The sequence below is a fragment of the Parus major genome, chromosome Z (assembly GCF_001522545.3).
Source record: "Parus major isolate Abel chromosome Z, Parus_major1.1, whole genome shotgun sequence".
NCBI lineage: Eukaryota > Metazoa > Chordata > Aves > Passeriformes > Paridae > Parus > Parus major.
Window position 1 is genome coordinate 27,500,871 of NC_031799.1, and position 24,312 is coordinate 27,525,182.

Consider the following 24,312-nt stretch of genomic DNA (forward strand, 5'->3'; position numbering starts at 1 on the left):
AAGTTTATATTTATACCTACCAAAGTAAAATCTAAGAAGATAATTACTAGAAAACTTAGTACTTAAGAAATCTCTGCCATTGTTTTGAGAGTACTGATCTGCAAATTATGATTAATATTTTGTATAAGTCCTTTAAATGAAGGTCTGCATAAATAAAAAATAATCATAACCCTGAGCTTAGATCATGTTGATTTTATTTATTTTTTTTTACTGTCACTAACATTAAACTACATTAAAGGTATTTTCAATTCAGGATATTCTTTCTCTTATGTTGTGAGTTTTATGATTATATATTTTTTTTAATTTTAAAGAATATTAACAAGAAATGCAACATCTTTAAATTTCAGGTGAAGTCTCAAGTAAGGGAGTGCTGAAAATTATAGGATGTCTAGCTTAATTAATTTCACTGGTCAGGATTTGATTTGAAAGATCCCTAAGAATGTGATTTTATGTGGATGTCATTAAAAATGACTTTATTTGTGACCAAATTAGAATTTCCTTATTCATTCAAGGTAAAATATAGCAAGCCAACGTGTTCAGTCCAATGGAGTTGTAGAGGTATACTTTTGTAATTTGTGCGTATATGACTTTAGCTGGACAATTGAAAACATTGTGGGCACATTCTCAGTAGCATAGAGTAGCATTCTGAGTATCTTGAAAATGTTAATCAACCAGGGAGTGGAACCCAATCCACTTCAGTTTGGCTGAGTGATAGGCGTGATACTGATGTGGTCATCTGATATGAGCTGCATGTGATATGTTGGAAAGACACTCTGAGGGCGGAATGGAAAGGTGAGACTGCCAGCTAGCAATACTTCCCATCCCTTAATAATTTAAATAATTTAGAGATTTGAACTTATCTTTTAAAAAATATGTTCTATATCCCTCCATGGCAAGGAATCTGCTGAGTGCCCACTACTAGTACTTTACCGAAAGATGAGAAGGCTTTGACTTCTCTCTAGCATATATTCGGGTTATAAAACCTTAAATTCTGTAGAAAGATCATGCTGTGGTGGAATAGCATTGACTAAGGATTTGTCTTCCCCAGTCAAGTGATATTGCTGTTACTAAAGTAGTATAATTTTGTTTGTACCCATAGCATTGGTAAGATTGGACATTTTGGGCTTTGTTATCTGTTAACAGTATGTATATAGAGTCTTGTAAGGGCATGTTTTGGTTGTTAACACAGTCTGAAGCCTATGCTTTCACATACGCTTTACTGTTGCTGCTTGGGCTAACTAAACAAGAGTTTTAAAAAGCTGAGAGAAATCTTGAGTTTGGTGGATAAATGTCCTCTTGTTCGTACCCAGACATTTTGCCAGCAAGTATTGAACCACATACTTACCATGTAGACTGTTCTAATTCTGCTCTAGCTGTTAAAAATGTCATTGTTTCTCTAAATCATGTATTGGAGAATTTTCAATTTGATTGCTTTTTTCTCATGGACATAAATCAGTGAGCAACCTTATTCAGTTTTACCCTGAGCTCTGATCATTTCTCATTGGCTTCTATGAAGTAATTGTTTTGAATTCTTATTTTGTTTCTTTGTAATCATTTCCAAGGAGATGAATAGGGTATAGGTCTGCCATGTCTCAAGAGGCCATCCAAGAACCTGGGGTTGTATGTGAATTCCTATAACATACCTGCTCTTGCAGAACTGATTTAGACTTAGTGGATTAGTGTTAATGGATTAAAATAAAATTTCATGTGTCCCTTAAAAGCATGAATGTTGTACAGAATTTGAATAGCAGTTACATTCTTGATAGATTTCAGTATTTTTTTGTTTGAATGTGGGATTTCACTAAACATGCAGGACTACTTGGTAATCCTTTTGATTGCTAATTTTAACATCAACTTGGTATTTCAGAATGATTCTTAATATTGTGGGCATATCTTGAATTGGCCTGCATTTGCTGTTTTTGTAAGAGTCTTTTAATATTTCTAATGCAAAGTCCTCTATGCAGTATTTTTTACATCTGTTAGCCAGTTTTCCCGCAGGGATTTTATTTTCCAGAAGAAAAGCTTGTGTGACCTTACATTTAGCCTGGCAAACAAAAGATCTTCTGATAAAGGGAGTCTTGTAAGGACTATAGAGATATTATTGTCCTATACATATATAAGACAATACTTTCGAGTATTGAGGAAATACTATCTTTCTTTCTTTCCTTGTTCATTGAAGGGGAGTTCCTTTGAGAAAATGAGGTGAATGAGACTGAAAAATTTGTGTGTGTGAGTGTTGACTTTAACAAGTTAAAAGATATTTTATAACAGTACAGAATGTGTAGGCTGCACTTCAGTTTCACTGGGAGGGCTCTGTAACCACAGCAAATGTTCTGTAAATTTCTGGTAGTGGATTTTGAGCAGGTTGTATTCTGTTGCTCTGTGTTATTTGCAACTTTCTTGGAATTCAGCAACAAGCCTGCCTTCTGGTTGGACTTGTCACAGCTATGTCTGATCTCTTGGAGCTGGAGTGGTACAGCTTAAGTTTTGGATGTCTGCCTATCGTTTGCTTTTTATCATCTTGTTAAGCTAATTAAGCATATTGCAGTCACATAATTTGGTACAAAATTTATTTTCTCAAGGAAAATTCAGTTAAACTCGCTCTGCTTTTAGCCATTAAGCTTTAAGCTACTTTTAATACCAGCTTTACCCTCAAGTCTCAAGTATCATTTTCTATCACATTTTTCCCAGTAAGTTCCCATATATTTATATTATTATACTGCCCAGGACTGAGATTTCTTGATGCTATGAAACTGTAGATTCTAAGTTTTGATTGTTATCATTAATGTTATTGGCATTACTTATGAAAAAATAGCTGATTTTTTTTTTCTGGAGTCCACTAATTGTGAACTAGTTTCTTTTAAATGTCTTTTAATCTGTGAAGCCGCATATATATAACTGTACCTATAAAATAGTACTTTCTGAAACTTGCAACATTATTTGAGATCTTCAAAGAGAATATAAAGAATTCTGTGCTTGTTGGTGGTGAGAAAAAAATTAAGAATGACAAATTTGGACAAAATTTGATATCAGGACAGCTTAGCAGGCTTTCTAGTACATTGACTATCATAAAGTCTACATTATACCTGTGCTGTTTAAGTGCTGCTTAACCTTATTTCTGAGAAATCAGAAAAATATTGTTCTTCCAGTACTGGTGAGCATGCTAGATTGAATGTACAATTTAACAACTGTAATAGGATAACTTCTAGATTGTTCTGAAGTTTTAGGATGGTTAATAGACATAATGTGTAAGACTCACCAGACTGAAGAAATAAAATATGACATTAGAGAGAAAGCAATATATTATGGAAAATTATAGTTATTTTTTTTTTCTCAAGGCATTGAAAAAATTCAGATGGCTTACTGAAAAGGAATTATTATTTTTTTAATAATTGAGTAAGCATGTTTTTCCAAAACCTAACCTGCTTCTGTGAATGGCGAACTACAGTTTATTTATATGAGAGGAATACAACAGATTGTACAAAGTTAGGAAGCTTTATTTGTTTACTGTATAGATGGTTTGTAAGTGTGAGGTGAACTTAGTCTTCATTGAATCCTTCTAAAGTTATTTCCTGCAATTGATTTTCATGTGTGCAGAATGAGCATTAGCATAAAAAAAAAATCTACCATCAACAATATATTTCTCTGAAGGGTAAAAAAGTATGCTTAAGTGTACAGTTCCACGTTTATTCTAAATTATTTCACTTCTTAACAAAAAAGGATGACCCTGTAGCCCCTCCCTCTGGAAAGCAGTTGAAAAACTTAGAAGGTGCGTTTGATTTTTGTGAAATCTCTGGGAACCTAGGAATGACATGATACAAAATTCTACAGCAAGTCTAAACAGTATTAAGTATTGAAAAATACTACAAAGATTTCCTATTTGATTTAATGCAAAGATGTGTAATTTTGCTTTTCTTGCCTTATTAGGGTTCTTTCCGAGCAGCTCTCAAGGATGTGATGCTTTTCTTCGCCACAAGATGACCCTGATTTCTCCGTCAATATTGAAAAAGTACGGAATTCCTTTTGACAAGGTATGTTAATGTTTCTTTTTAAACCCTACTTTCATAAATTGAATTAGATTGTGTTTAGTATAAATATTGTTGCAGTAAAGGTGATGGGTTTTTTTAAGGTAGTAGCTGCATTAAAATATGTGTTAAAACTTAAAATAGTTTTAGCAGAGAATTTTCTAGCAATAAACACTTGTAACCATTACAGCATTTCTGTGATTTTTTCCTAAGACATAACCAAAATTTCTTATTTTTAATTTATTTCCGTGGTAGCTTGGATGTGATGTTCTGTTGACTGAAACACCTGTTAATTCACTCTGTTAAGTTATATATCCAATATTTTAACATAAATAATAATATTTTAACATTGCTTTTCTAATGCAATTAAATATAACTTTATCATTATAAGCATATGAAAGGTTTAAGGTGGATTAAAGCCAAAAGAACTGTTATTTAATTTAAAATATATTTTAAAAGCTGTAACATAATAGCAAAAGAGTATATGATTATTTTTAACTGTTAGGTAGTGGCAGAATAAACGTTTAATAAGAACATTATAGAAACAGAAAATGAGAAGAATACCTGTATTCCTTCTTTGTGGTTGAATTTAATACATAGCTGCTTTTAAAAAACATCTGACCTATTCTGTTTCTTTTGCTTTCTACAAGTTATTCTGTATTAATTGTTTTCCGCTTTGAACTTCATGTAGGTGCCAGCTAACAAAATATTTTCAGTGCATGGCTTTTTTTTTATTAAGTTACTTATTCTGTATATTTTGTAAATTCTAAAGTTCTAAGTTTAGGAGTTCTGTAAGCCTACTTAGAAGACTAGAACTTGATTCAGAATGTCCCCTGCCAGAATATCTGTTTGTCTTTATACTGAGTTTTTACAATGCTTTTCATCATTAAAGGGCTATGATTCCTATTGCACAGACTGTTTTAACTTGTTCAGAAGAAATAGGCAATATATGCTTTTTCTCAGTTTATTCCCACTGCAATATGGTCATGTAAACTATCCTTGCTTATTATTGTGTTTTCTGTTTTTGTGTATTTTTGTGCTATTTATTTTTTGATATAAGGTGAGCATATGTATACAAACTTTGCTTAACATGTTTCCCCTGGCCTAAAATATAGGATAATGCAGTGCTTCCTGTCTGGTTTAGTTGATCTTTTCGCAACTATTAAATAAAACCCAAAGAAACAAAAAAAAGAGAGTATTTTCATATATATTTTTGCCCAGCTGGAACCTAAACACCAGACAGGTGCTTGCTCACTCCCCCTTGGTGGGATGGGGTGAGAACTGGAATGATAAAAGGTAGAAAACTCATAGTTTGAGACACAGACAGTTTAATAGGAAAAGGGAAAGGGAAGGCTGTGCACACAAGCCAAGCAAAACAAGGAGTTCATTCACTGCTTCCCGTGGGCAGGCAGGTGTTCAGTCATTCCCAGGAAAGCAGAGTCTTGCCATGCAGAGCTCTGTCATGTGTAACGGTGACTTGGCAGGATAAATGTCACCACTCCAAACAATTGGCCTGCCTTCTTTTTCTCACAGCTTTATGTATTGAGGAGGATACCATGGGTGCAGCTGTCCCCTCCCATTTTTTTGTGCAACCCCATCCTCCTCACCTGCAGAATGATTTGGGGGGCAGAAAAGGTCTTGATGCTGTGTAAGACATGCCAGTAAGAACCAGAACACCTCTGTGATACCAGTCATGTTTAGTGACACAGGTGAGACGATGACACAGATGTGTTTTATGCCTTTTTGGAACATCACTTCACCTTTCATGCTTAAGTCAACCTATGTGTAAAATTGAAATGTAGGCATTTAGAGTGATACTGCCTTGCCTTGGAAAGCAAGCTTTTTTGAATAAATTACTCATAAAATAAGCAGTTTGTTTTCTGAATGATTTATTATCATATGGAAATGTAGCTGCTGAGTTTTTGTAATATATAGGTAAATATACTGATTCCCTTCATAGCCTTGTGCTTTATCATGAAGTGTCAGGTGAAACTTTCCAAGCTGGATGGTTTTATAACCAGATTTATAGTTTTGGATTTACAGAACATTACTCTGAACTGTATAATTTTCAGTGGTTGGTGTTTTAAGTAGCATATTGCAGAATGTCAGCATACTTATTTTCAGTATGATGCATTTGAGGTGGGGTAAGGGAGTTGATCTTTGTATTTTGGTGTCTTGATTATGCCTGTATTCTAATTTAGAGGATAATAATCCTCTAAAGAGAGGGGTGGAAAAAGAAAAAGTGCTACAAACAGTTAAATATTTAAGTTTGGTTCTGTCACCTAGTCTTTGGAGGATGCAGACTGTACCCAAGTGTAATTGTAATTAATGGGATTCAGTGAGGAAGTGAATAGAGAGAACCAGGCTGTGATCTCTCATGGCTCAAAGTGATAGGAGTGGAAATGTGCTGAATGCTGATAAGTCAGCCTACGCCTACCAGGTGGCAGCTGAACTGCTGCTTGTTGCAATAGAACACCTGCTAAACTGTCAGCAGTGGGAGGGTGTATTGAGATAAATTTTGGAATTGTTAGTGTTGCGAATAATCTTTCTTAAACATTCCCACAGCAATTGTTGAAGTGCTACAGTAACAGTTACAATATATGCAACTATGTGTGCATTTGCATGTATATTCTAAATATGAATCCACAAAAAATTTAACTATGCAACATTTAAGATCCAGTTTTTTTTCTCTAGCCTTGTTGGCTATTTTTCTTGTTTTCCTCTGTTTCCTTCATCCCTTAATACAATCAGAAATAGACCTCTCTGAAGTGCTAACCCTGTATGTTCTTGCACTGGGCAAAAAAACACAAAAAGAATTTATAAAATAGTAAAATAACAATTTTGAAGGAAATTGTAAAAGCAGAAATTAAATTTAAGGCAGCTATACTAGTAGCTGAGATTTAGGACATGACATTAAAAAGAAAAATGTTTGAAGGTGTTAGTTTTAATTTTGGTGACTTTAAAATTTAACCCTACCTTTTTGTGATTTTAAGTCATAAAGGTATGTCCTTAAAAAGAGTCATATTTGTCCATCCAATTTTTTCTTACTGTATTGCTTATGTAAGCATTGCCGCACACTGAAAACAACCTATTTAGACACTCCTTATTTTCCTGTAATCAACAAATGCATATGTTGAATAGTCATCAGTCACCGCTCAGATTATTTGCTAGATTATTTGCTACATTAAAATAGATCTGTTTGCTTTTAGTGGGTCTGTTGTCTGATGTGTATTTCACGTAAAATGTGTATCAAACAGAGCATGGAGAATCTCTTTTAACTACTCTGTATAATCTACTTTATTCATTAACTCTTATCAGATAATTCAGAAGACAGTATGCTGTTTCAAGTCCCTGACTAGCCTGTCCTTGATAAAGTCTCTGGTGGTCTGACTTTAGGAGATTAAAGCTGTCACTGTGTGGAGAGAATATTAGTGACTGACAAGAAGTGCTGTCTCTTTTTTTCCCCATGTAGGAGAGCAGCAGTCCATCCTAGTGTAGGAAGATGAGATTTCTCTCCCTTGAAAGAAAATAATCTGACTAGTGATTTGTTTATGTTACCACTCATCTTTTTTTGTGGTTTAGTATAAAAGCTTTTCAAGTCTGATACGTCTCTTAAAACTAGTTGGAATTTGGGTTATTTTTGTATATACAAAATACAATCACTGTGAAGTGAGTTTTAGGTTGGCTTTTAATTTTCCTTTTTTTTTTTTTTTCTGCTTTCTATAGTGTCTTTTTGATCCAGTTGTATTCACACATTTTCTTTTGGTTGTAGTCTTTTGCAATTATCCTTGCTCTGTCTCTAAAACAATGTCAGAGTTTAACTGTATTCAAGTCTTCTGTCTTTCAGAACCTCCTTCTACCCCACTTATCCTTTAGTTATTTGGAATTCTTGTTACCAGTAGTGCCAGAGTGTTTCTCCTGTCTAAAATGTTGCCTAAAGAGAAAGAGGGGAAGATCAGCAGCATTCTGCAGATTTAGGCATGGTAACTGTGGGTATTTTAATCCAGCTGGTCTTTGCTTCCTCTCAGCCAGTAAGAATGATATATTCTTCATACTGTCTTTTCTAGTTACTTCCAGGTTTTATTACTAGTGAACCTCTGCTCCAAGATGGACTTCTTCGAGTTCTTTCTGAATTTGTTAAATATTGCACCTAGCTATGTATTTGAGAATAAAGAACATTGTCTCAAGTATACTGTTCCTGTTTGTATTAAATCTCTTTTATGTGCCATGTAAAAAAAAATTCTTTGTTTTAGTTAGTTGTAAGGGCATATGTAGTTTTCATTGCTGTAGGACTAGAAATGCTTTGTAACATGGTTTATTTTAAGCTTTTTAAAAGTTTATTAATTTTGGCCTTTAAAAATTCTTTTTTATTGTTGCAGGTTACCCAAGAGGCAGGAGAATTTATGATCACTTTCCCATATGGATACCATGCAGGGTTTAACCATGGATTTAATTGTGCTGAGTCAACAAACTTTGCCACCATTCGATGGATTGATTATGGAAAAGCAGCAAAATTGGTAAGTAAGCAGAAAATTGATGTGAAAGGAAATGCTTCCTGTGGTTATTTCTTTATGAGAATCTCTGGAAGGTGATGAGAAAGGGATAACTATTAGATCAGATAATACATTAAGCTGCCATTCAAGTTTAATTTTTCATTGTTATTTTGATAGTAGATATTATACTTCCAGTAATATATATTGCTCTCAGTAGTCAGTTTGCTGCTTAATGTATTTATTTTTCTTTGAAACCAATTCTGTTTGTGGATATTTTTAAATGGAAGCTACATGCACTGAGGTTAATATATGTGAAGACAACTTCTTCTCTTAAATTTCCTTTAAGCTTTACTGTTTGTGAAAGCATTTAGTTTAACTAGGAATTTTGATACCCGGGAAGGAACATAAATAGTGAAACTTCAAATAAAGTTTAAAGAAAAAAGTTCAATTTTTTCTCTCTTAAATCAAATCAGAAAGCTTGTAGTAGTACAAGATAATAAAGTGTTTGGGGTGTGTATGTGAAGATATTTTAGACTGAAATCTTGTTCTGTGGTGTGCATGTCTTCCTTTTTTTTTGTGTACAGCGTAGAATCATAGAATCCATAATGTTAGAAAAAAAATTGCAAGATCACTCTGTCCAACCTTTGACTGATCAAACAACTTTGACAATGTATCAACTAAACTGTAGCACTAAGCGCCACATCCAGTTGTTTCTTGAATGCATCAAGGGATAGCGACTCTACTGTTTCCCTGGGCTGTTCTTCCAGTGCCTGACCACCCTTTCACTGAAAAATTCTTCCTGATGTCCAGCCTGAACCTCCCCTGGTGCAGCTTGAGCCTGTACTCTCTCATCCTGTCATTTGATGCCTGAGAGAAGAGTCCAACCCCCACCTCACTACAACCTCCTTTTAGGCAGTTGTAGAGAGTGATGAGAAGGTCCCCCTTGAGCCTCCTTTTCTCCAGGCTAACACCCTCAGCTCTCTCAACCACTCCTCACAAGACTTGTGCTCAAGAGCCTTCACCAGCTTCATTGCCCTTCTCTGGTTTCACTCCAGCAGTTCAATGTCTTTCCTGTAGTGAGGGGCCCAGAACAGAACACAGCATTTGAAATGTGGCCTTATAGGAACAACGCCTGCCCTGCTCCTGCTGTCCACACTATTGCTGGTACAGGCCAGGATGCCGTTGGCCTCCTTGGCCACCTGGGCACTGCTGGCTCCTGTTCAGCTGCTGTCACCAGCACCCCCAGGGCCTTTTCCTCTGGGCAGCTTTCCAGCCACTCTGCCCCAGCCTGTGGCACTGCCTGGGGCTGTTGTGACCCGAGGGCAGGACCCAGCTCTGGGCCTTGTTGAACCTCACAGCACGGCCTTGGCCCATGATCCAGCCTGTCCAGATCCCTCTGCAGAGCCTGCCTGCCCTCCAGCAGATTAGCACTCCACTCCCACGCAGCTTAGTGTTATCTGCAAAGTGAGGATGCACTCACTCCGCTTGTCTAGATGATTGATAAAGCTATTAAAACAGAACTAGCCTCAGTACATTGTTCTGGGGAACACCAGTTGTTAATGACCATCACCTGGATGTAACTGCATGCACCACCACTTGTTGTACCCAGCCATGCAGATGAATTTTTGAACAGTGATCAGTGTGTCTATCCAAGCAATGAGCTACTAGTTTCAATGGCTTTGCTGAAGTCTAGACAGACAACATCAACAGCTTTTCCCATGTCCAGGTCCATGGATGCTCATCAAGGGAGATCCTGTTGGTCAAGCAGGACCTGCTTTCTACAAACCCCTGCTGGCTGGGCCCGATTTCCTGCTTGCCCTGTATGTGCTGTGTGATCATTATTAAGATAATCTGTCCAATAACCTTTCATGGCACTGGGGTCAGGCTGACAGGCCCTGAAACTTCTTGTTGATGGGCATGACACTGACCAACCTCTGGTCCTCTGGGACCTTCCCAGTTAACCAGGACTGGTAATAAATGATGGAGAGCAGCTTGGTGAACTCTTCTGTCAGCTCCTTCACCCTCCCTTGGGTGAATCCCATCTGGCACCATAGACTGAGTATCTAAGTGGCACAGCAAGGTACTGAATACTTTCTCCTGGATTACAGGGGATCTGTTCTACTCCGTGACTACCAGCTCACGGAAACAGCTGTAGGGAAACGTTCTGACTGAGGCAAAGAAGGCATTAAGTACCTTGGCATTTTCTTTAGCCTTAGAGACAATATTCCCCCACCCCTGACAGTATTCCTGCCTACAATAAAACATGGAGATTTTCCTTGGCCCTCCTCTTGTTGTTGATGTATTTATAAAAACACTTTTTATTGTCTTTCCATAGCATTGGCCAGTTGTAGTTGAACTTTCACCTTTTTAGTTTTTTCTCTACATGATCTCATCACATCCTTGTACTACTCTTGAAGAGGTGCCTGCCCCCTTTTCCAAAGGTCATAAACTCTTCCCTTTTCAGTGAGTTCCTATGAAAGCTCCCTGCTCCCTGTTCAGCCAGGCCACTCTTCTTCCCCACCATCTTGTCTTTTAATCCCTAGGGATGCTCCTGAGCCTTCATACCTGTGCAGGGGACTCTCCAAACCACTGTCCTGAATAGGCCAGATTTCTTGCTTACTTTACCAAGAATTAAAAACTCTTATCATTTCATGTGCCCAAGACCATCTCCTTCCACCACATCTCCTACCAGCCTTTCTCTGTTCATAAACTGCAGGACTAGCAGGACCCCATTGCTGGTAGGCTCTTAACAGCTGTGTAAGGAAGTTATTTTCCATATGTGGTGGGTTTTAGCACTAGCTAAAGTCACCAGAGTACTTATTAATTTCTTGATGTGAGATATGGATTAGAAGAAGGGTAAAACAGGCTTAAAACTGAAGAGGAATAAAGAAACTTTATTAACAGGACTACAGGAAATAAGAATAAAACTTCCAGAAACCTTTTCTCCTTCCACCCAACCTTTTTACTTTCTCAGCTGACCATGTAGAGACAAAACCTGGGATGTTAAAGCAGTACTAACTTTACCATAGTCTTTTCATCAGTCTCTGTAGGGAGGGAAGTTTTCTCCTGTCATTCCATGGAAAGTTCTCTACAAGAAAACAGTTTTCTTGTGGTTTCTCATTTTTATTTTTATTTCCAGCAGCCACCTGGGAAAAAAACTCTGCCATTTCCTCCCATTTTCACACCACTCAGAGGTGTGTCCATGGGTCATGAACTCAAGGGGTATTACTTTAAGGATGAGTTATTCAAAGCCAAAGGTTCTCTTCATCTGTCTCTGTAATCATCTAGGGGAACAGATGTTTTCTTCTTCTCTCCCTGGGGCAAAGGGTTTTCATCAGCTCTCATTTCTCTTTCTCTCTCTCTCTGTTCAAGCATCTCATGCGATCACAGTTACTCCACCATCTACTTAGCTCATCAATAGATACCTTTGCTCAGGTATACAGTTTGAATACTTCACCCCCCCAGTACTCTCTAATGAATTAAAGGAGTATTTCAGAACATTATTGTCCATCTCCATGGCCCTACCAAAAGAATATTTCAGCTTGTTAAAGCATCTCCTCATTATCCTTCCATCTGAGGCTTGACTCTTTCTCTTACTGACTTGATGTTTCATGTTGTCTTTTACGTGTCAATCACTCCCACTTTCCTCTCTCTGGAGAGGAGATTAAAGTCTGTAGGTCTCATCTGTGTAGTGAAAGGGTTGAATCTGGCCCAAGCCTTGGCCAGGTATTCATGGTGTTGGATTTCAAACTGCTTTGATGCCTCTTTAGCCCAGAGCAAATGGTCCTTGGCCTGAAGCTCTCTGTGTGGGCCATGGGGGGAAATATCGGCGAGATGTCAGCAGCTGTGGCCTGGCCCAGCCTAGGGCTGGGGGCCCCCTGGGAAGGGCTTCAGCCACCCCACTGGAATGGGACCTGGAGGGTTTCCTGGGAGGGGCTGCAGCAGAGCCTGGCCCAGCCTGGGGCCGGGGGAAAGCCCCACAGCCTCCGTCCCCTGCCCAGGAGCTGCTGGAGTTCGGCCCACCACCCCCACACCCAGGCTGCAGGGAAGCAGGGCTAGCTGCACCAGAGCTCCAATGCTTTCAAGGCCAGAAATAAAGAGAGCCAGAAATTCCTGGGCTTGGTTTTTAAAAGGTGGTGTTCACAAAGGTGATCTCACTTTTCAGTGCTGCAAAATGCTGTCAGTTCTCAGAACTGGCCGGCCATTGGCCTGATCTCAAGCAGAGAGAAACTCCCAGCAGCGCCTCTGAGATAAATCACTTCCGTGAGTGTTTTCTACTTTTTTTTCTTTAATGTCAAACTACCACACCATGCATTCCAGAAGCTTCCTAGTCTGCCTTCTCTCTGCTGAATAGATATCTGGCAAGCTAAGACTTCTCGTAAGAGCGAGGTCCAGTGGTCATGAGTTTAGTTACTAGCTGCTCACAGAATATTTTTTCCACCTCTTCATCCTGGTTGGGTGGTCTATAGACTTCCACCAGGATGTTCGTGTTGTTAGCCCCCTGAGTCTTACCCATAATTGTACAACCCTATCATGACCTTAAGCTCTGCAAAGTCAAAATACTCCCTGATGCAGAGAGCCATTGCACTGCCTCTATTTCCTCCCCTTCACCTTCTGAAAGCTTGTAGCCATCCATTGATGGATGTACAAATAATGAAGTAAATGCACAAAAAAGTGGGCAATTTATTCAGCAGTTTTCCCTGTTTTTCAATATTCTCTGATCTTAATCATTTTTAAGGCTTATATAAGCCTTGTTTTGCATGACTCAGAAAATGTTTCAGTTAGAGGCATTTTCTGTGTTAACTTGTCTGTAATTGGAAAAAAAAACCTTTTCCAGTAGCAACCTCCTTAATATATTAGTTAATGCATGGAGTTACATGTTACATGTTAATACATGTAGTTAATACATGTCATTAGTTAATGACATGGAATAAAGGGAAAATCAGCTGTGCTGGCTTAACAGCCTGGTAAAGAGAGTGAACTCGTATTAGATGTTGGAGACTGAGAGATTCCTTCTTGAGAAAGTTCTCAAAAAGTACTGAAAATCTCTAAACACATCTAACGTTCAGACTGGTGTCTACCTTTAATAGGAAAGTTGTGTTTTTAATAGCCAACAGATAAAGCGGCAACTCTAAAGTTAATTTTAGACTCTAAAATGCATTTTGATAATATAGGCATTTGATAACTTGAAATATCTAGGAATAGTACAATGAAACAAAGTTGAGAGAACCATGGATACACAAGAGTTAAATGTGGCAGGTAAAACTGACTCAGGTTTTAAAAGATACAAACTGTGTGCAGCTCTAAAAATAATTCAGCTTAACTTCAAGAATGGCAGCCTGCATCTTCAGGTGTAGCAAAGCTGAGGTGGTGCTCCATGCAAGTATCTCCCTGTCAGTGTACTGACTTCCTATTTCTTATGTTTTTAAAAAATAGTCTACTATTTGGTGTACAGTTTCTGCAGTACAAACTTATAAATGTTTTATGCCTCCAGTATGCATCTCTGTTATTGTATTATACTGTAAACTTAATGTCATCTTTAAATTCAGTGGAGTTAGATAATCTTAAAGCTAGTGTAATTATGTTTCTTTACACCACCCCAAAAGAAATTCTGAAATTTTAACTAGGAAGTCACATATACACTCTTAAGTATTTTGTCAAAATTCTCTAGGATTTCATATGGATGAAACATTTATCTTAGCACACTGAATTCAGTGATTGGTGGCCATTGCACCTACGAGCAGTATTGTACATATATAATACAAGAAATTAAAGTATTTCCCTGGTGTCTGCAGTTAAATTTAATTGTCTACAAGTTTCAAAGTAGCTTCGAGCAATAATAACTAATCTCCCTCTATAAAGAAATTTTAGATACCATTGTCAAATATGAACTGCAGTTTCTTTGGCAAATGGTCAGAGTCCTTAATGTTATTTGTTTAATTCTTTTCACTTATTATCACAAGAAAGAGAATCAAAGCTTACTTTTATTCTCTTTTCTAAATGAAAAAGAGCATGCTAGAATGTACTGAAGGTAGGATTTTTTTCCTTAAATAGAAATGTCTGTGAAAAAAAGAACTACAGGAAATATGGTGAACTAATTCTCCTTAAATCTTACTGGTATTTGTTCATGCTGTAGAAATATGGTATAAAAGACAAACGGAGGAAATACTGAAAAAGTTATAAAATTATTGACATTGTAAAACACCTTTAAAATAATTGAATCCATTTGTTTAACTCAGCATTAGCAAGGTTACCACTAAAGCATTCCCAAAGGGTCAGATCTACAGGTCTTTTAAATACCTTCAGGATGCTGACAGAGCCACATCCCTGGGAAACCTGGCCAATGCCTGACAACCCTTTCCATGAGGAAATGTGTCCTAATACTTAACCTAAACCTCCCCTGGTGCAACTTGAGACCACTTCCTCTGTCCTGCCGCTTCTGACTCAGAGAAAAGCCCATCCCCCAGCTCACTTTCAGGTTCTTTCAGGCAGTGGTAGAGAGGGAGAAGGTCTTCCCTCCCTCATGACAAATTATCTGACAGAATTTACTTGGTACCACTGCGTTATCAGCAGCTGAAATACTTATTTTGAACAAAAAAGACTTCTACTTAAGTGAGTCAACATCAGATCAATCTTTTTGAATGAATTCAGGTAAACTAAATGTTAAAGTTCAAAACCTGGTATTTAAGGCTACCACTTAGAAAGTTTTTGTTTGCACAAGTATTTGCAAAGACTTACATGCACACTCATAAGAAAATGCAAGTATATCACCCACCATGACTCAAACTTTCTTTTCAAACTGCTAATAGTCCTAAGAGAGAGGGGAAAGAAAAACAAAGTAAAAGCAAAAAATCTTAGCACAGCCTTCATGGCCTCAGTTAATACAGCCAGCCTTTCATTTTGGATTGCTCTTGGCATAGGCAGTTCTATCAGGGAGCATCTCCCTTGCCAGGAAATTATTGTGTGAGCATTCAAGTTTGAGTGCTGCAGAGACACTAGCTAACAGGGAGAAGCTCCACAGCAAATGACAGGATGCCAAGGAAGTTACAGAATCCTGCTGCACTTTAGTAATCATCCCATCAGCTTCAGAACATAGTGTTGGCAGCTTCTGAGGCAAGTGGAGCAAAAAAGTACCCACATTGTTTTGGGACCGTATGAGGGCAGTTCTGGTTGGATTTGCAAAGAGGACAAAAGGAAAATTCAATTAAAATTGAACTGTTGTCTGTAAGTACTTAAGATAGGATTCCATCATGAAAAAAAGAAAAAGAAAATATAATTTGATATTGTATAACCGTACTCTGTTTCTTGGTTACAGTGTTTCTCTAGAAAACCATGAGTATATCTATGATTAATTTTTATCACAACATTAGAAAACGTCCTGGAGGTATTAATTAAAAAGGTGAAAAGTTGGTGTCTCCAAAGAATACTGATATTTTAGTAAGTTTTATTTTCAGGTCCAGTAATTTCACTTAAAAGAAAAAGCAAAAAATCCCCAACCATAACCCACACAACCTTGCAGGCCCATTTGTCATTCTTTGGACTACTGATACTGCAGCTGACCTGTCTTTTCTTTCTTTATGTGTAAAGTGCAAGAATTTTAATTGAAAATAATGTTTTGGATCATGCAGTTCCTCTGTATTATGCTGCAGAGATTGTCTGTGTCAGCAAAATGTGGCATTATCTAGGTCACTTCATTGCTCTACTCTTAGAGAATGTTCTATACTGATGAATGATTGTCTTCCTAAGGAAAACTTTTATTTTTTATAGAATACTTTCTAATTGCTTACAGCTGGATTTCTGTCTTAGAAAAAATCCTGAAGTGCAATCAATATTCTTCATTGATTTTGTGGAGAAAAAAAATACAACAAAGATTTCTGTTAAAGTTATACTAAATATTTGGGCTATATGATGATACTGCTTTCCAGCATCAAATGAGATTGTGCTAAATATTTAATGTAACTAATATTTAAAGAAATCACATGCAAATGTTAATTAAGAGCTAGTTTTGATCATTGGTATTGGACACTTCGATTAAGTAAAGACTATGAATTCCAACAAATTCCAACAATAATTTTGTGTTTTTAAAAATGCTAAACTTGTGGTCTTGGTTTCACTGTATGTCCCCTAACTACCTGTAATACTTGAACCCTGAGAGCAGGGATGTGTCCTCCAGCTTGTTTTCTAGAGTTTGTGCAAGACTGTCATGGTTTTAAGTCCAGATGGAGATGAAACAGCACGCAGACACTTGATCAACTCCACTTCTCTTCCTCCCCAGCCCAGTGCAGTGGGTAGGAGAATCAAAGTAAAACTTTCATGTTGAGATAAGAACAGTTTAATAATTGAATAAAGCAAAATACTGTAATAATGGTAAAGGATAATAATAATAAAAAAGGAGAAAACAAATGATGCACAATGCACTTGCTCACCTCCCACTGGCTGATGCCAGACCTCTCTTCCTGAACCCAGACCAGCCCCTTCCAGGTAACTCCCCCCAGTTTATATACTGGGCATGATGTTCTATGTTGTGGAATATCCTTTTAGTCAGTTCTGGTCACCTGTCCCAGCTGTGCTCCCTCACAGTTTCTCTTGCTCACCTCCTCGCTGGTGGAGCAGGAGACAAGGAAAACAAAATCCTTAACTTGGGATAAACACAACTTAGAAAAAACCCAAAACATCAGTGTGTTACCACCATTCTCATTCTGTATCCAAGACACAACAATGGAACAGCTACTGAGAAGAAATTACTGTAGCTGAAACCAGGACAAAGCCTTGGGACAACATACCAAAAGAAATACCGAGTGGCACCTCCAGCGTGCTGTTTGCTACAGCTCAGCTACTGTTTTTAGCTTGCTTTTGGACAAAATTAAGTTCTTCAGAATTAAGTAGAAGCAAAAAATAAAGAATCCAAACAACCTTCCGCCTCTCAAACAACACAATTGAGTAAGTAACTGGCCTACTAAAATCCTTCCAGCTCCAGAATAGAAAGGGTGTATTTCTTTTTCCATTGGCAAGAACACACAGGAAGAGAAATAGTAGATCCTGGTGGAAAGAGCAAGTCAGTCCCCTCTCCTTAAGATGTTTGGCAAAGGGATGTGGTGCAGAGGTGTTGCGTTCTGGGACTGCAGGATCATTTCCAGGGAGGCTAGTTACTGTGACTGGCATGAGGATTCAACTAGATGGGTTTCTGCTTGGTTAAGCTCAGGAAACCATTTATTCAGCTTTAATCAGGGAGAGAACCCAGAAAAGTCAGGGTGGTGGGTTTTATGGGGCAGAGCCAAGGTGGAGTTTAAGGTCAGGGTCTAAAAGGGACATAGCAAGGGAGAAACCCCAGGGGCTCACGCCAGTCAGAACTCCCTGGGCTGCCACCCCACGAGGGTCTGGCGTGGGGGGGCAGCTCTTCCCGGCCTCACAGGGCCCATCCCCTGATGCAGAGGGATGGAGTTTATTCTTCCCAGGCTTTACAGCCACACCTCTCACTTTAACAATCCTTATCTGAAACTAAATCTTTGCCTCCATAAGTGGAGGCACCTCACACAGGCGGATGTTGGTGAAGTGCTGGTATGTGGATATGTCACAGCTTAGTGAAACAGAGGGAGTTTCTTCTTAGTTTACCTCAGCTAGCGCTTGGTACAACTACAGTTGTGTTCTGTGAGATCCAGCTGTGCTCTAAACTTTAGATACTCTTAATTGTTTTCATCATCCTGTAACTTTCATTTGCTGAATGCTGTTTATTGCTGAAAAAAATAATTGAACTGTATGAAATAAGGGCAGCTAGCAGGTTCTTTCTGGCTTCTGTGGATTTTCTTGTTTTCCTAATAGTGCTTCATTTATTTGAGTAGGCTGGAGATGTGTGGCTTCATGAAGTGCGTTTTTGAGTTTCCTTACTCCAGTGGATTTTGCTAGTGTTGATAAAGCAGATGAATCAGTGGCTATTTATTAGCTTGTATATTTTCTATGTTTCAGTTTTGATTTGTGTTGAGTAGCTAACTTGTGTGGGGAGAAAAGGTTGGTGTTCAGTTTTCAGTATTGGTGAATAGAAATATTTACGCATAATTCTTCTATGTGTACAGGGGACTGGTGATATTAGCAGTTTTGATTAGGGCTCTCTAATTTTTCATTAAATAGTTAGGATTATTTTGGTCCTCTGTTTACTGTTTCAATCCTCTCAGTCTCCTGTGTCTTGGTTTAACAACATCCTGAAACAAAGTGCTTGCCCCTCTCAGCCCCTGGCAGAATGCAGAGGAGAACTGGAAAAAACAAGTAAACCCCATGGACTGAGATAAGAACAGTTAAATAATTGAAATATGCTATTATGATAATATAGTAAGAATTAGATGCAAGACAAGAAGTGTGAGAAGGAGTGAAACCCAAGACAAAGTTGTTGACTGATGCCAGACTTCTCCCACAGCCATGATCGGCCTCTCCTGGCCAATTCCCATCAGTTTATACACTGGGCATGACATTCTATGGTGTGGAACATCCCTTTGTCCAGTTCAGATCAAGTGTCCCAGCATTACACTATTCTGGCTTCTTGTGAATCCCCTTGCTGTCAGAGCATGGGAAACTCAAAAGTCCTTGATGGGCTAAGAAGAAACTTTGTCCCAGCTGAAAAAAGGACCCCTGTCTGATGCTTTTCCAAATTATTGTTAGGAGCTCTCAAAACTCTCAGACACCCCTTGTCCATGCTTACACAAACTTTCATAGAAAGTACTGGCATTTCTGAGTACTGCTCTTATTGCTTACTGTGTCTGTTTTGTGGGACCACTTGGTGACTTTCACTCAGTATAAATGTATGTAAATTTTAATGGCTGCTTTCAGGGGCAGTGTCACACTAGGTGATTTTGCTAGTCATTGTAATGATTCTTTTATACTGCAGCTCCTTTTAAGATGTGATTTGTTTTCAGATGCTAGTGCTGGAAAGCTTTGTGTTGTTTAGCTGATATGTGAAACCTGAGAAGTCTACCAACCTTTTCTACTTGAAGCTAAGGGTACTTACGTATTATTGCTCTCTTTCATAAAATTAAGTCAGTAATTACTCATGCATTCTTCAGTGGTAGCTGCGTACCAACGTGTGTTTTCCGTGGATAGGTTAGATCAAAGTGCTGGCCTGCAGGTTGTATTTTTCCCTTTGGTGGGATGAAGTGCAGTTGTTTTGATGTTAGGTTTGATGGATTTGTTTGCCACTGCATTCATTAGCTTCACATCAAAAAACTGACAGGCTGTTAAATGAAACTTTGGCTTAGATTTTCAGCTTGACTGTTTCAAGACCTGTGTGAAGATATTTTGTTTTTGTGCTGCAGCAGCCTCAAGCAGTTATGACTGTTTCAGAGGGAAGAAAAGTTATTTAATATCTTGATTTATTTGGGTACAAGACTCATTGTCTTGAAGATAGCCATATCTAACTTATGTTATCCAAACAGTATATTTATTTTGAAATATATATTGAGACACAATATATATTATTTAACTGATTTTATCAGAGGAGAAATGATACTTACGGCATAAAAATGCTTCCACCTCTCAAAATTTGTTGAGGTAATAATTTTTTTTTCAATGAGGATTGTGCTTAGGTTGCTTTTGTACAATAAAATGCCTGTTCAAAAAGAAAAAATATCCAACTCAGTTGTACTATTTTTTTTGAATACGGGTGAGTGAAATTTAAAGGTCTAGATTTAAAAAGTATCTCCCTACCCCAACTGCAGTGTTTTAGTACTGAATGTCAGAAATAGCTGTGTGCATATGCTCATCAGTTATTAATCTATCAACTTACTTTATTTGTTTGATTTTCAAAATATTTTTTAAACACTGCATGTTGTTGATACATTTGATACCAGTCTGCAGCAATACCAGCATCATTTATGCTGTACAAATCAATGTTTTTACTTTCTAGATCATAATTAGCCACCTTATATCACTAACTTGTCTGCTAATGAAATTTTACAAGGTTTCTGGAACCAGACATGCTTTCCATTTCTGGTCTGTGTTGTTAGTAGATTACTTCAGAGCAAATCTTGTGCATTCTGCTTTTTGACATTTTGCTTCATAATAATGATGCCACTCTCAGCTTTGCAGTTGTAATGGAATTTTCTATTTTGTTTTTTCTTTATTTCTTTTACATTGATCTCTTACTTATATATTTTTTTCCATCTTATTACCATCATTTGCTGCCTCTGTTTAGTTCTTACATCACAAACGCATAATTTCCACAGAACAGCAGCTATTAGAATTTCCCACTCTAAAATTTATTTGTGGAATGGGATTGTGAGTCTCCCACAGGGCAGTAACTTGCACAATTGTAGATTTCTAGTACTGTGACATTTTGAATTAAGAATTAGGTTTTAGAAGCAGAAAGGAATAGTAGGAATCACAATAATTTTACCTGTTCTAGTAGAATAATGATTGTTTTTTTGAACCTTCCCCTTTTGATAGAGCATATGGTTATAAAATCATATGAAATATCATATGGTGGTGTTCCTGTGTTCCGACAGTATAAGCTATGTTATATGCAAGTACTGATGTCTGAGTAGTGTATTCTGTGGTTCTGAAGTTCTAGTGTATTCTCATGAATCTTTTCCAACACTATAGCACAACTTTTTTCTGTGTGATGCAGCGTGCATGTAAATAGCATTATACCTGTATATTTCTGGCACAGGGCTCTTATGCAAGCTGCTGCACTGTTTATTAAATAAAAGTTGAACCAACAATACTACCACTTCTTTATTACATGAAGTTTTGATTTAGTAAGGAGAGGAGAATTCTGTAAAGTAATGTTTTAAAAGTTGGAGTACATTCTGACAACTGTGAGCGAGTGGAAATGATGGAATCTAATCTTCCTTTTTTTCCCTTAAGTGTTATCCGTGAGTTTCCATTTATCAAAGTAAAAAATGTAACAAGTTGGCATACTTGGTGGATGTTTAGAAGTTTATGTTTTATAGCAGCTTTCACTTAACAAGGTGATATTTTTAAAGAAAAAAATCAGTAATTTATAATAAACTTGCCTTTCAGAATATAATTTATTTAAAATTTTGAGTAAATCAATAGTTTGCCTTTCTTTACTTTTTGTGCGAATGCAGATTATATTTACCCTCAATTTGCTGGGAAAAAGTTTTGCCTCTGCTTTAATTTCTGTCTGTACATTAATGTCATAGTCTGTAGAGAGAGATTATTTTCATTCCAGACTTTTAAAGAAAGTAGAATTTAAGTAAGAAATTATTTTCATAAATATGAGGTTCACAAAACAAACTCTTTGGGCTTGAATCAGCTGCTGAGAGACAGGTGTCAGATGCCATCTCAGATATTTTTCCTTCCTCTGTCTTGGCAGAAGAGTACAAATCTCCAGGAATCCATTGTAATATTTAGAGCTCAGTCAGACATCATATATACCAGAATGTGGTTCAGGTGTCACTGCATGCCTGGGCAATTGAACTGAGTCACCTGTCACTGTGTTCCTTTTACTTACACCCTTTGCAAATATAAGACTCGTTCTTAAGATTAACTGCATTATTATACTCTGAGAGGAAATCAGTTCTCTAGCCTTGCTAGATTAATTTAGCATTTTGGCATGGGGTGATGACCTACTGTGATAGGCCAAAAGATTACCTAAATGTCAGGATTAAGTTCTCTTAAAACTGCCAGCCCCCAACTTTTCTTGTAAAGCAAAACCTCGAAATACTGCTACTAGTGCTAGTTACATGCCTTTTTAAATTTATATAATTTGGAACCATTTTCACTCTGTATTTGAACCATCAGAGAGTCCAAGATACTAGAAACCATTCTGCTTTGTTCTTCCATGCAGTTTCAGTTGTCTTTGACATGGTTTGGAACTGAAATCTGTATTTTGTTTTGTTTTATTGCTTTTTCTTTCATATTTTTTTTCCTTTTTCATCACTTCTGTATACAGAGATAAAACTTTCTACAAGGATGATTTTCACTTGGTTAACTTATGTATCTACTGAGAACATCTACACATCTGCTAGTCCTGCGGTTAGTACTGTAGTAGTACCAGCAACAGGAGTTGCTAATTTGGCTCAGGCCAAACATTGTAGAGATAAACATCTACTTGAAATTTTCTCTCTGTTTTTCTGAGAGTCCAGGGAATATTATCTAGAAATGAAGAAAAACAGCAGTATCATAGATTTGAAACACATTATTTATTTATTTCCTGCCTCTAAAAGAAAACTCTGTAAATATAAATGCAATTCAAAATCCTTGGCTTAGAATAGTAGCGAAGGCATCTATGAATGAAGCAAAATAAATGACATACATCCTGCGGAAACTGCACCAGAGTAAATAAAGTATAGGCATTACTTTTAGTATCAGTGAGCTTATGTAGCCTAGGAGATATGTGAAACAGGAGCTGAACACAGGCAGATGCCTCAGCTGCATGTTTGGTCTCCCCACTCTGCTTGCTACTTGAATGAGGAGAACTTGTTCATATGCTACTAGTTAGAAATTATTAATCTTTGAAAGTCCTGGAAAGGATCTGAACTGAATTGTCTAACTTGCACTGCTTTGATTTTGGATAAAACCCACAACAAAACATACTACTATGCTTTTCAAAAAGGAGGAGAAAAAATTTCAGAAATTTTTCTAGCAAAAAAATTTGAATTAAAACCTCAGTGCTTGTGTGGTTGTATTCAGTTTCTAAGGTTTGTCTTTCTGCCTGAACAACTTTTATGTTGCTGTGAGGAAAGGTAGAATCAATCACCTTGAAGGTGTCATCTTTTTCTGATGATATATAGTCACTTCTTAATTCAGATAAAATATTAACACAAAAAAATCCACATTGAAGTTTTAGAGAAAATATACTTCCATATGGTTAATTACAAGACCTTGCATTCATCCTGAGAGTGAAATAAGTTACTTCATTCTTTCATAACTAATGTAATCAAGTTAGTGCAGTTAAGACTGATTCTCTGTATGCAATATCTTCTCATGTGTTCAACCACCTTATTACTGTCTTTTGGATCTTAACAACAAAATCACCTGATCCCACCTTTGCCATGTGACATAGCACATTCTTGGAATTCTGAGGGAAAATTTTGAAATTATGAAGTTTCATATATTTTTATGTATTTATATATAAAAAAAACATAGCTTGCCCTAGGAAGCTAGAACAGTGATTTCTTCTAGAGGGCAGTCCAGTTGGAAATATCCAGAAAATACCTGAATGAAAAATAAAAAGGTTATTTATCGTGTTCTCATTGTGCTTATAGCTGGATTTTCCAAATTTTTCCAATGAAGTTACTTCAGTTACATATGCTAAATATGTTATTATAGTTCAGTAAATGCAGTGTTTCAGTGGCTTTTTCAAGGTTTGTTGAGAACAATCACAATATATAAGAAAGACACAGAGGTCTGGGTATTTTGATGCATTACTGGTGAGTTCTGTGGGATGAACCTATGATGCATGTAAAGAAGAAATGTAACCTTTATACATTTTTGTTTCCAGTGATTGAGGAAGACTGTAAAATTTACTCTTAAAGGGGAAAGTTACAATAATGTAACCGTACAAATCCCCTTCTCTATGTTTTTCTCCCCTTTTTATGTAGGTGATAACAGGATGTTGTTATACTGGAATTAGTGTATCAGCCATTAAGGTGTTATTTAGGCTATAAGAATCTGTCCTATAGTCTAAGATTTAACAAGATTTTACTAAAAATATCCAGGTAGGTGACATTTAGTATGTCTGTTGAATGTTTTTGAAACAGACTGTAAGTTAATACTTTGGCAGATGTGTCTGAAGTTAAAAATAATTCCAGTACTTTATTGTAAATCAGGTTATTTGTTGGTTT

At 37.1% G+C, this 24,312-nt stretch overlaps 1 protein-coding gene across 6 annotated transcripts in view; it reads left to right on the forward strand.

Annotated features, from left to right (window-relative positions):
- The window catches only part of KDM4C (lysine demethylase 4C), a 251,065-nt gene that overhangs the window by 38,271 nt on the left and 188,482 nt on the right, over positions 1–24,312 (forward strand). For all 6 annotated transcript variants that reach the window (XR_001525299.2, XM_019005284.2, XM_015652310.3 and 3 more), the window contains 2 exons: positions 3,928–4,031; positions 8,405–8,542. Coding sequence is in view for 5 of the 6 variants with exons in the window: in XM_019005284.2 (XP_018860829.1) it covers positions 3,928–4,031; positions 8,405–8,542 (242 nt within the window). In the remaining variant the exon portion in view is untranslated. The remainder of the gene's footprint in view (positions 1–3,927; positions 4,032–8,404; positions 8,543–24,312) is intronic.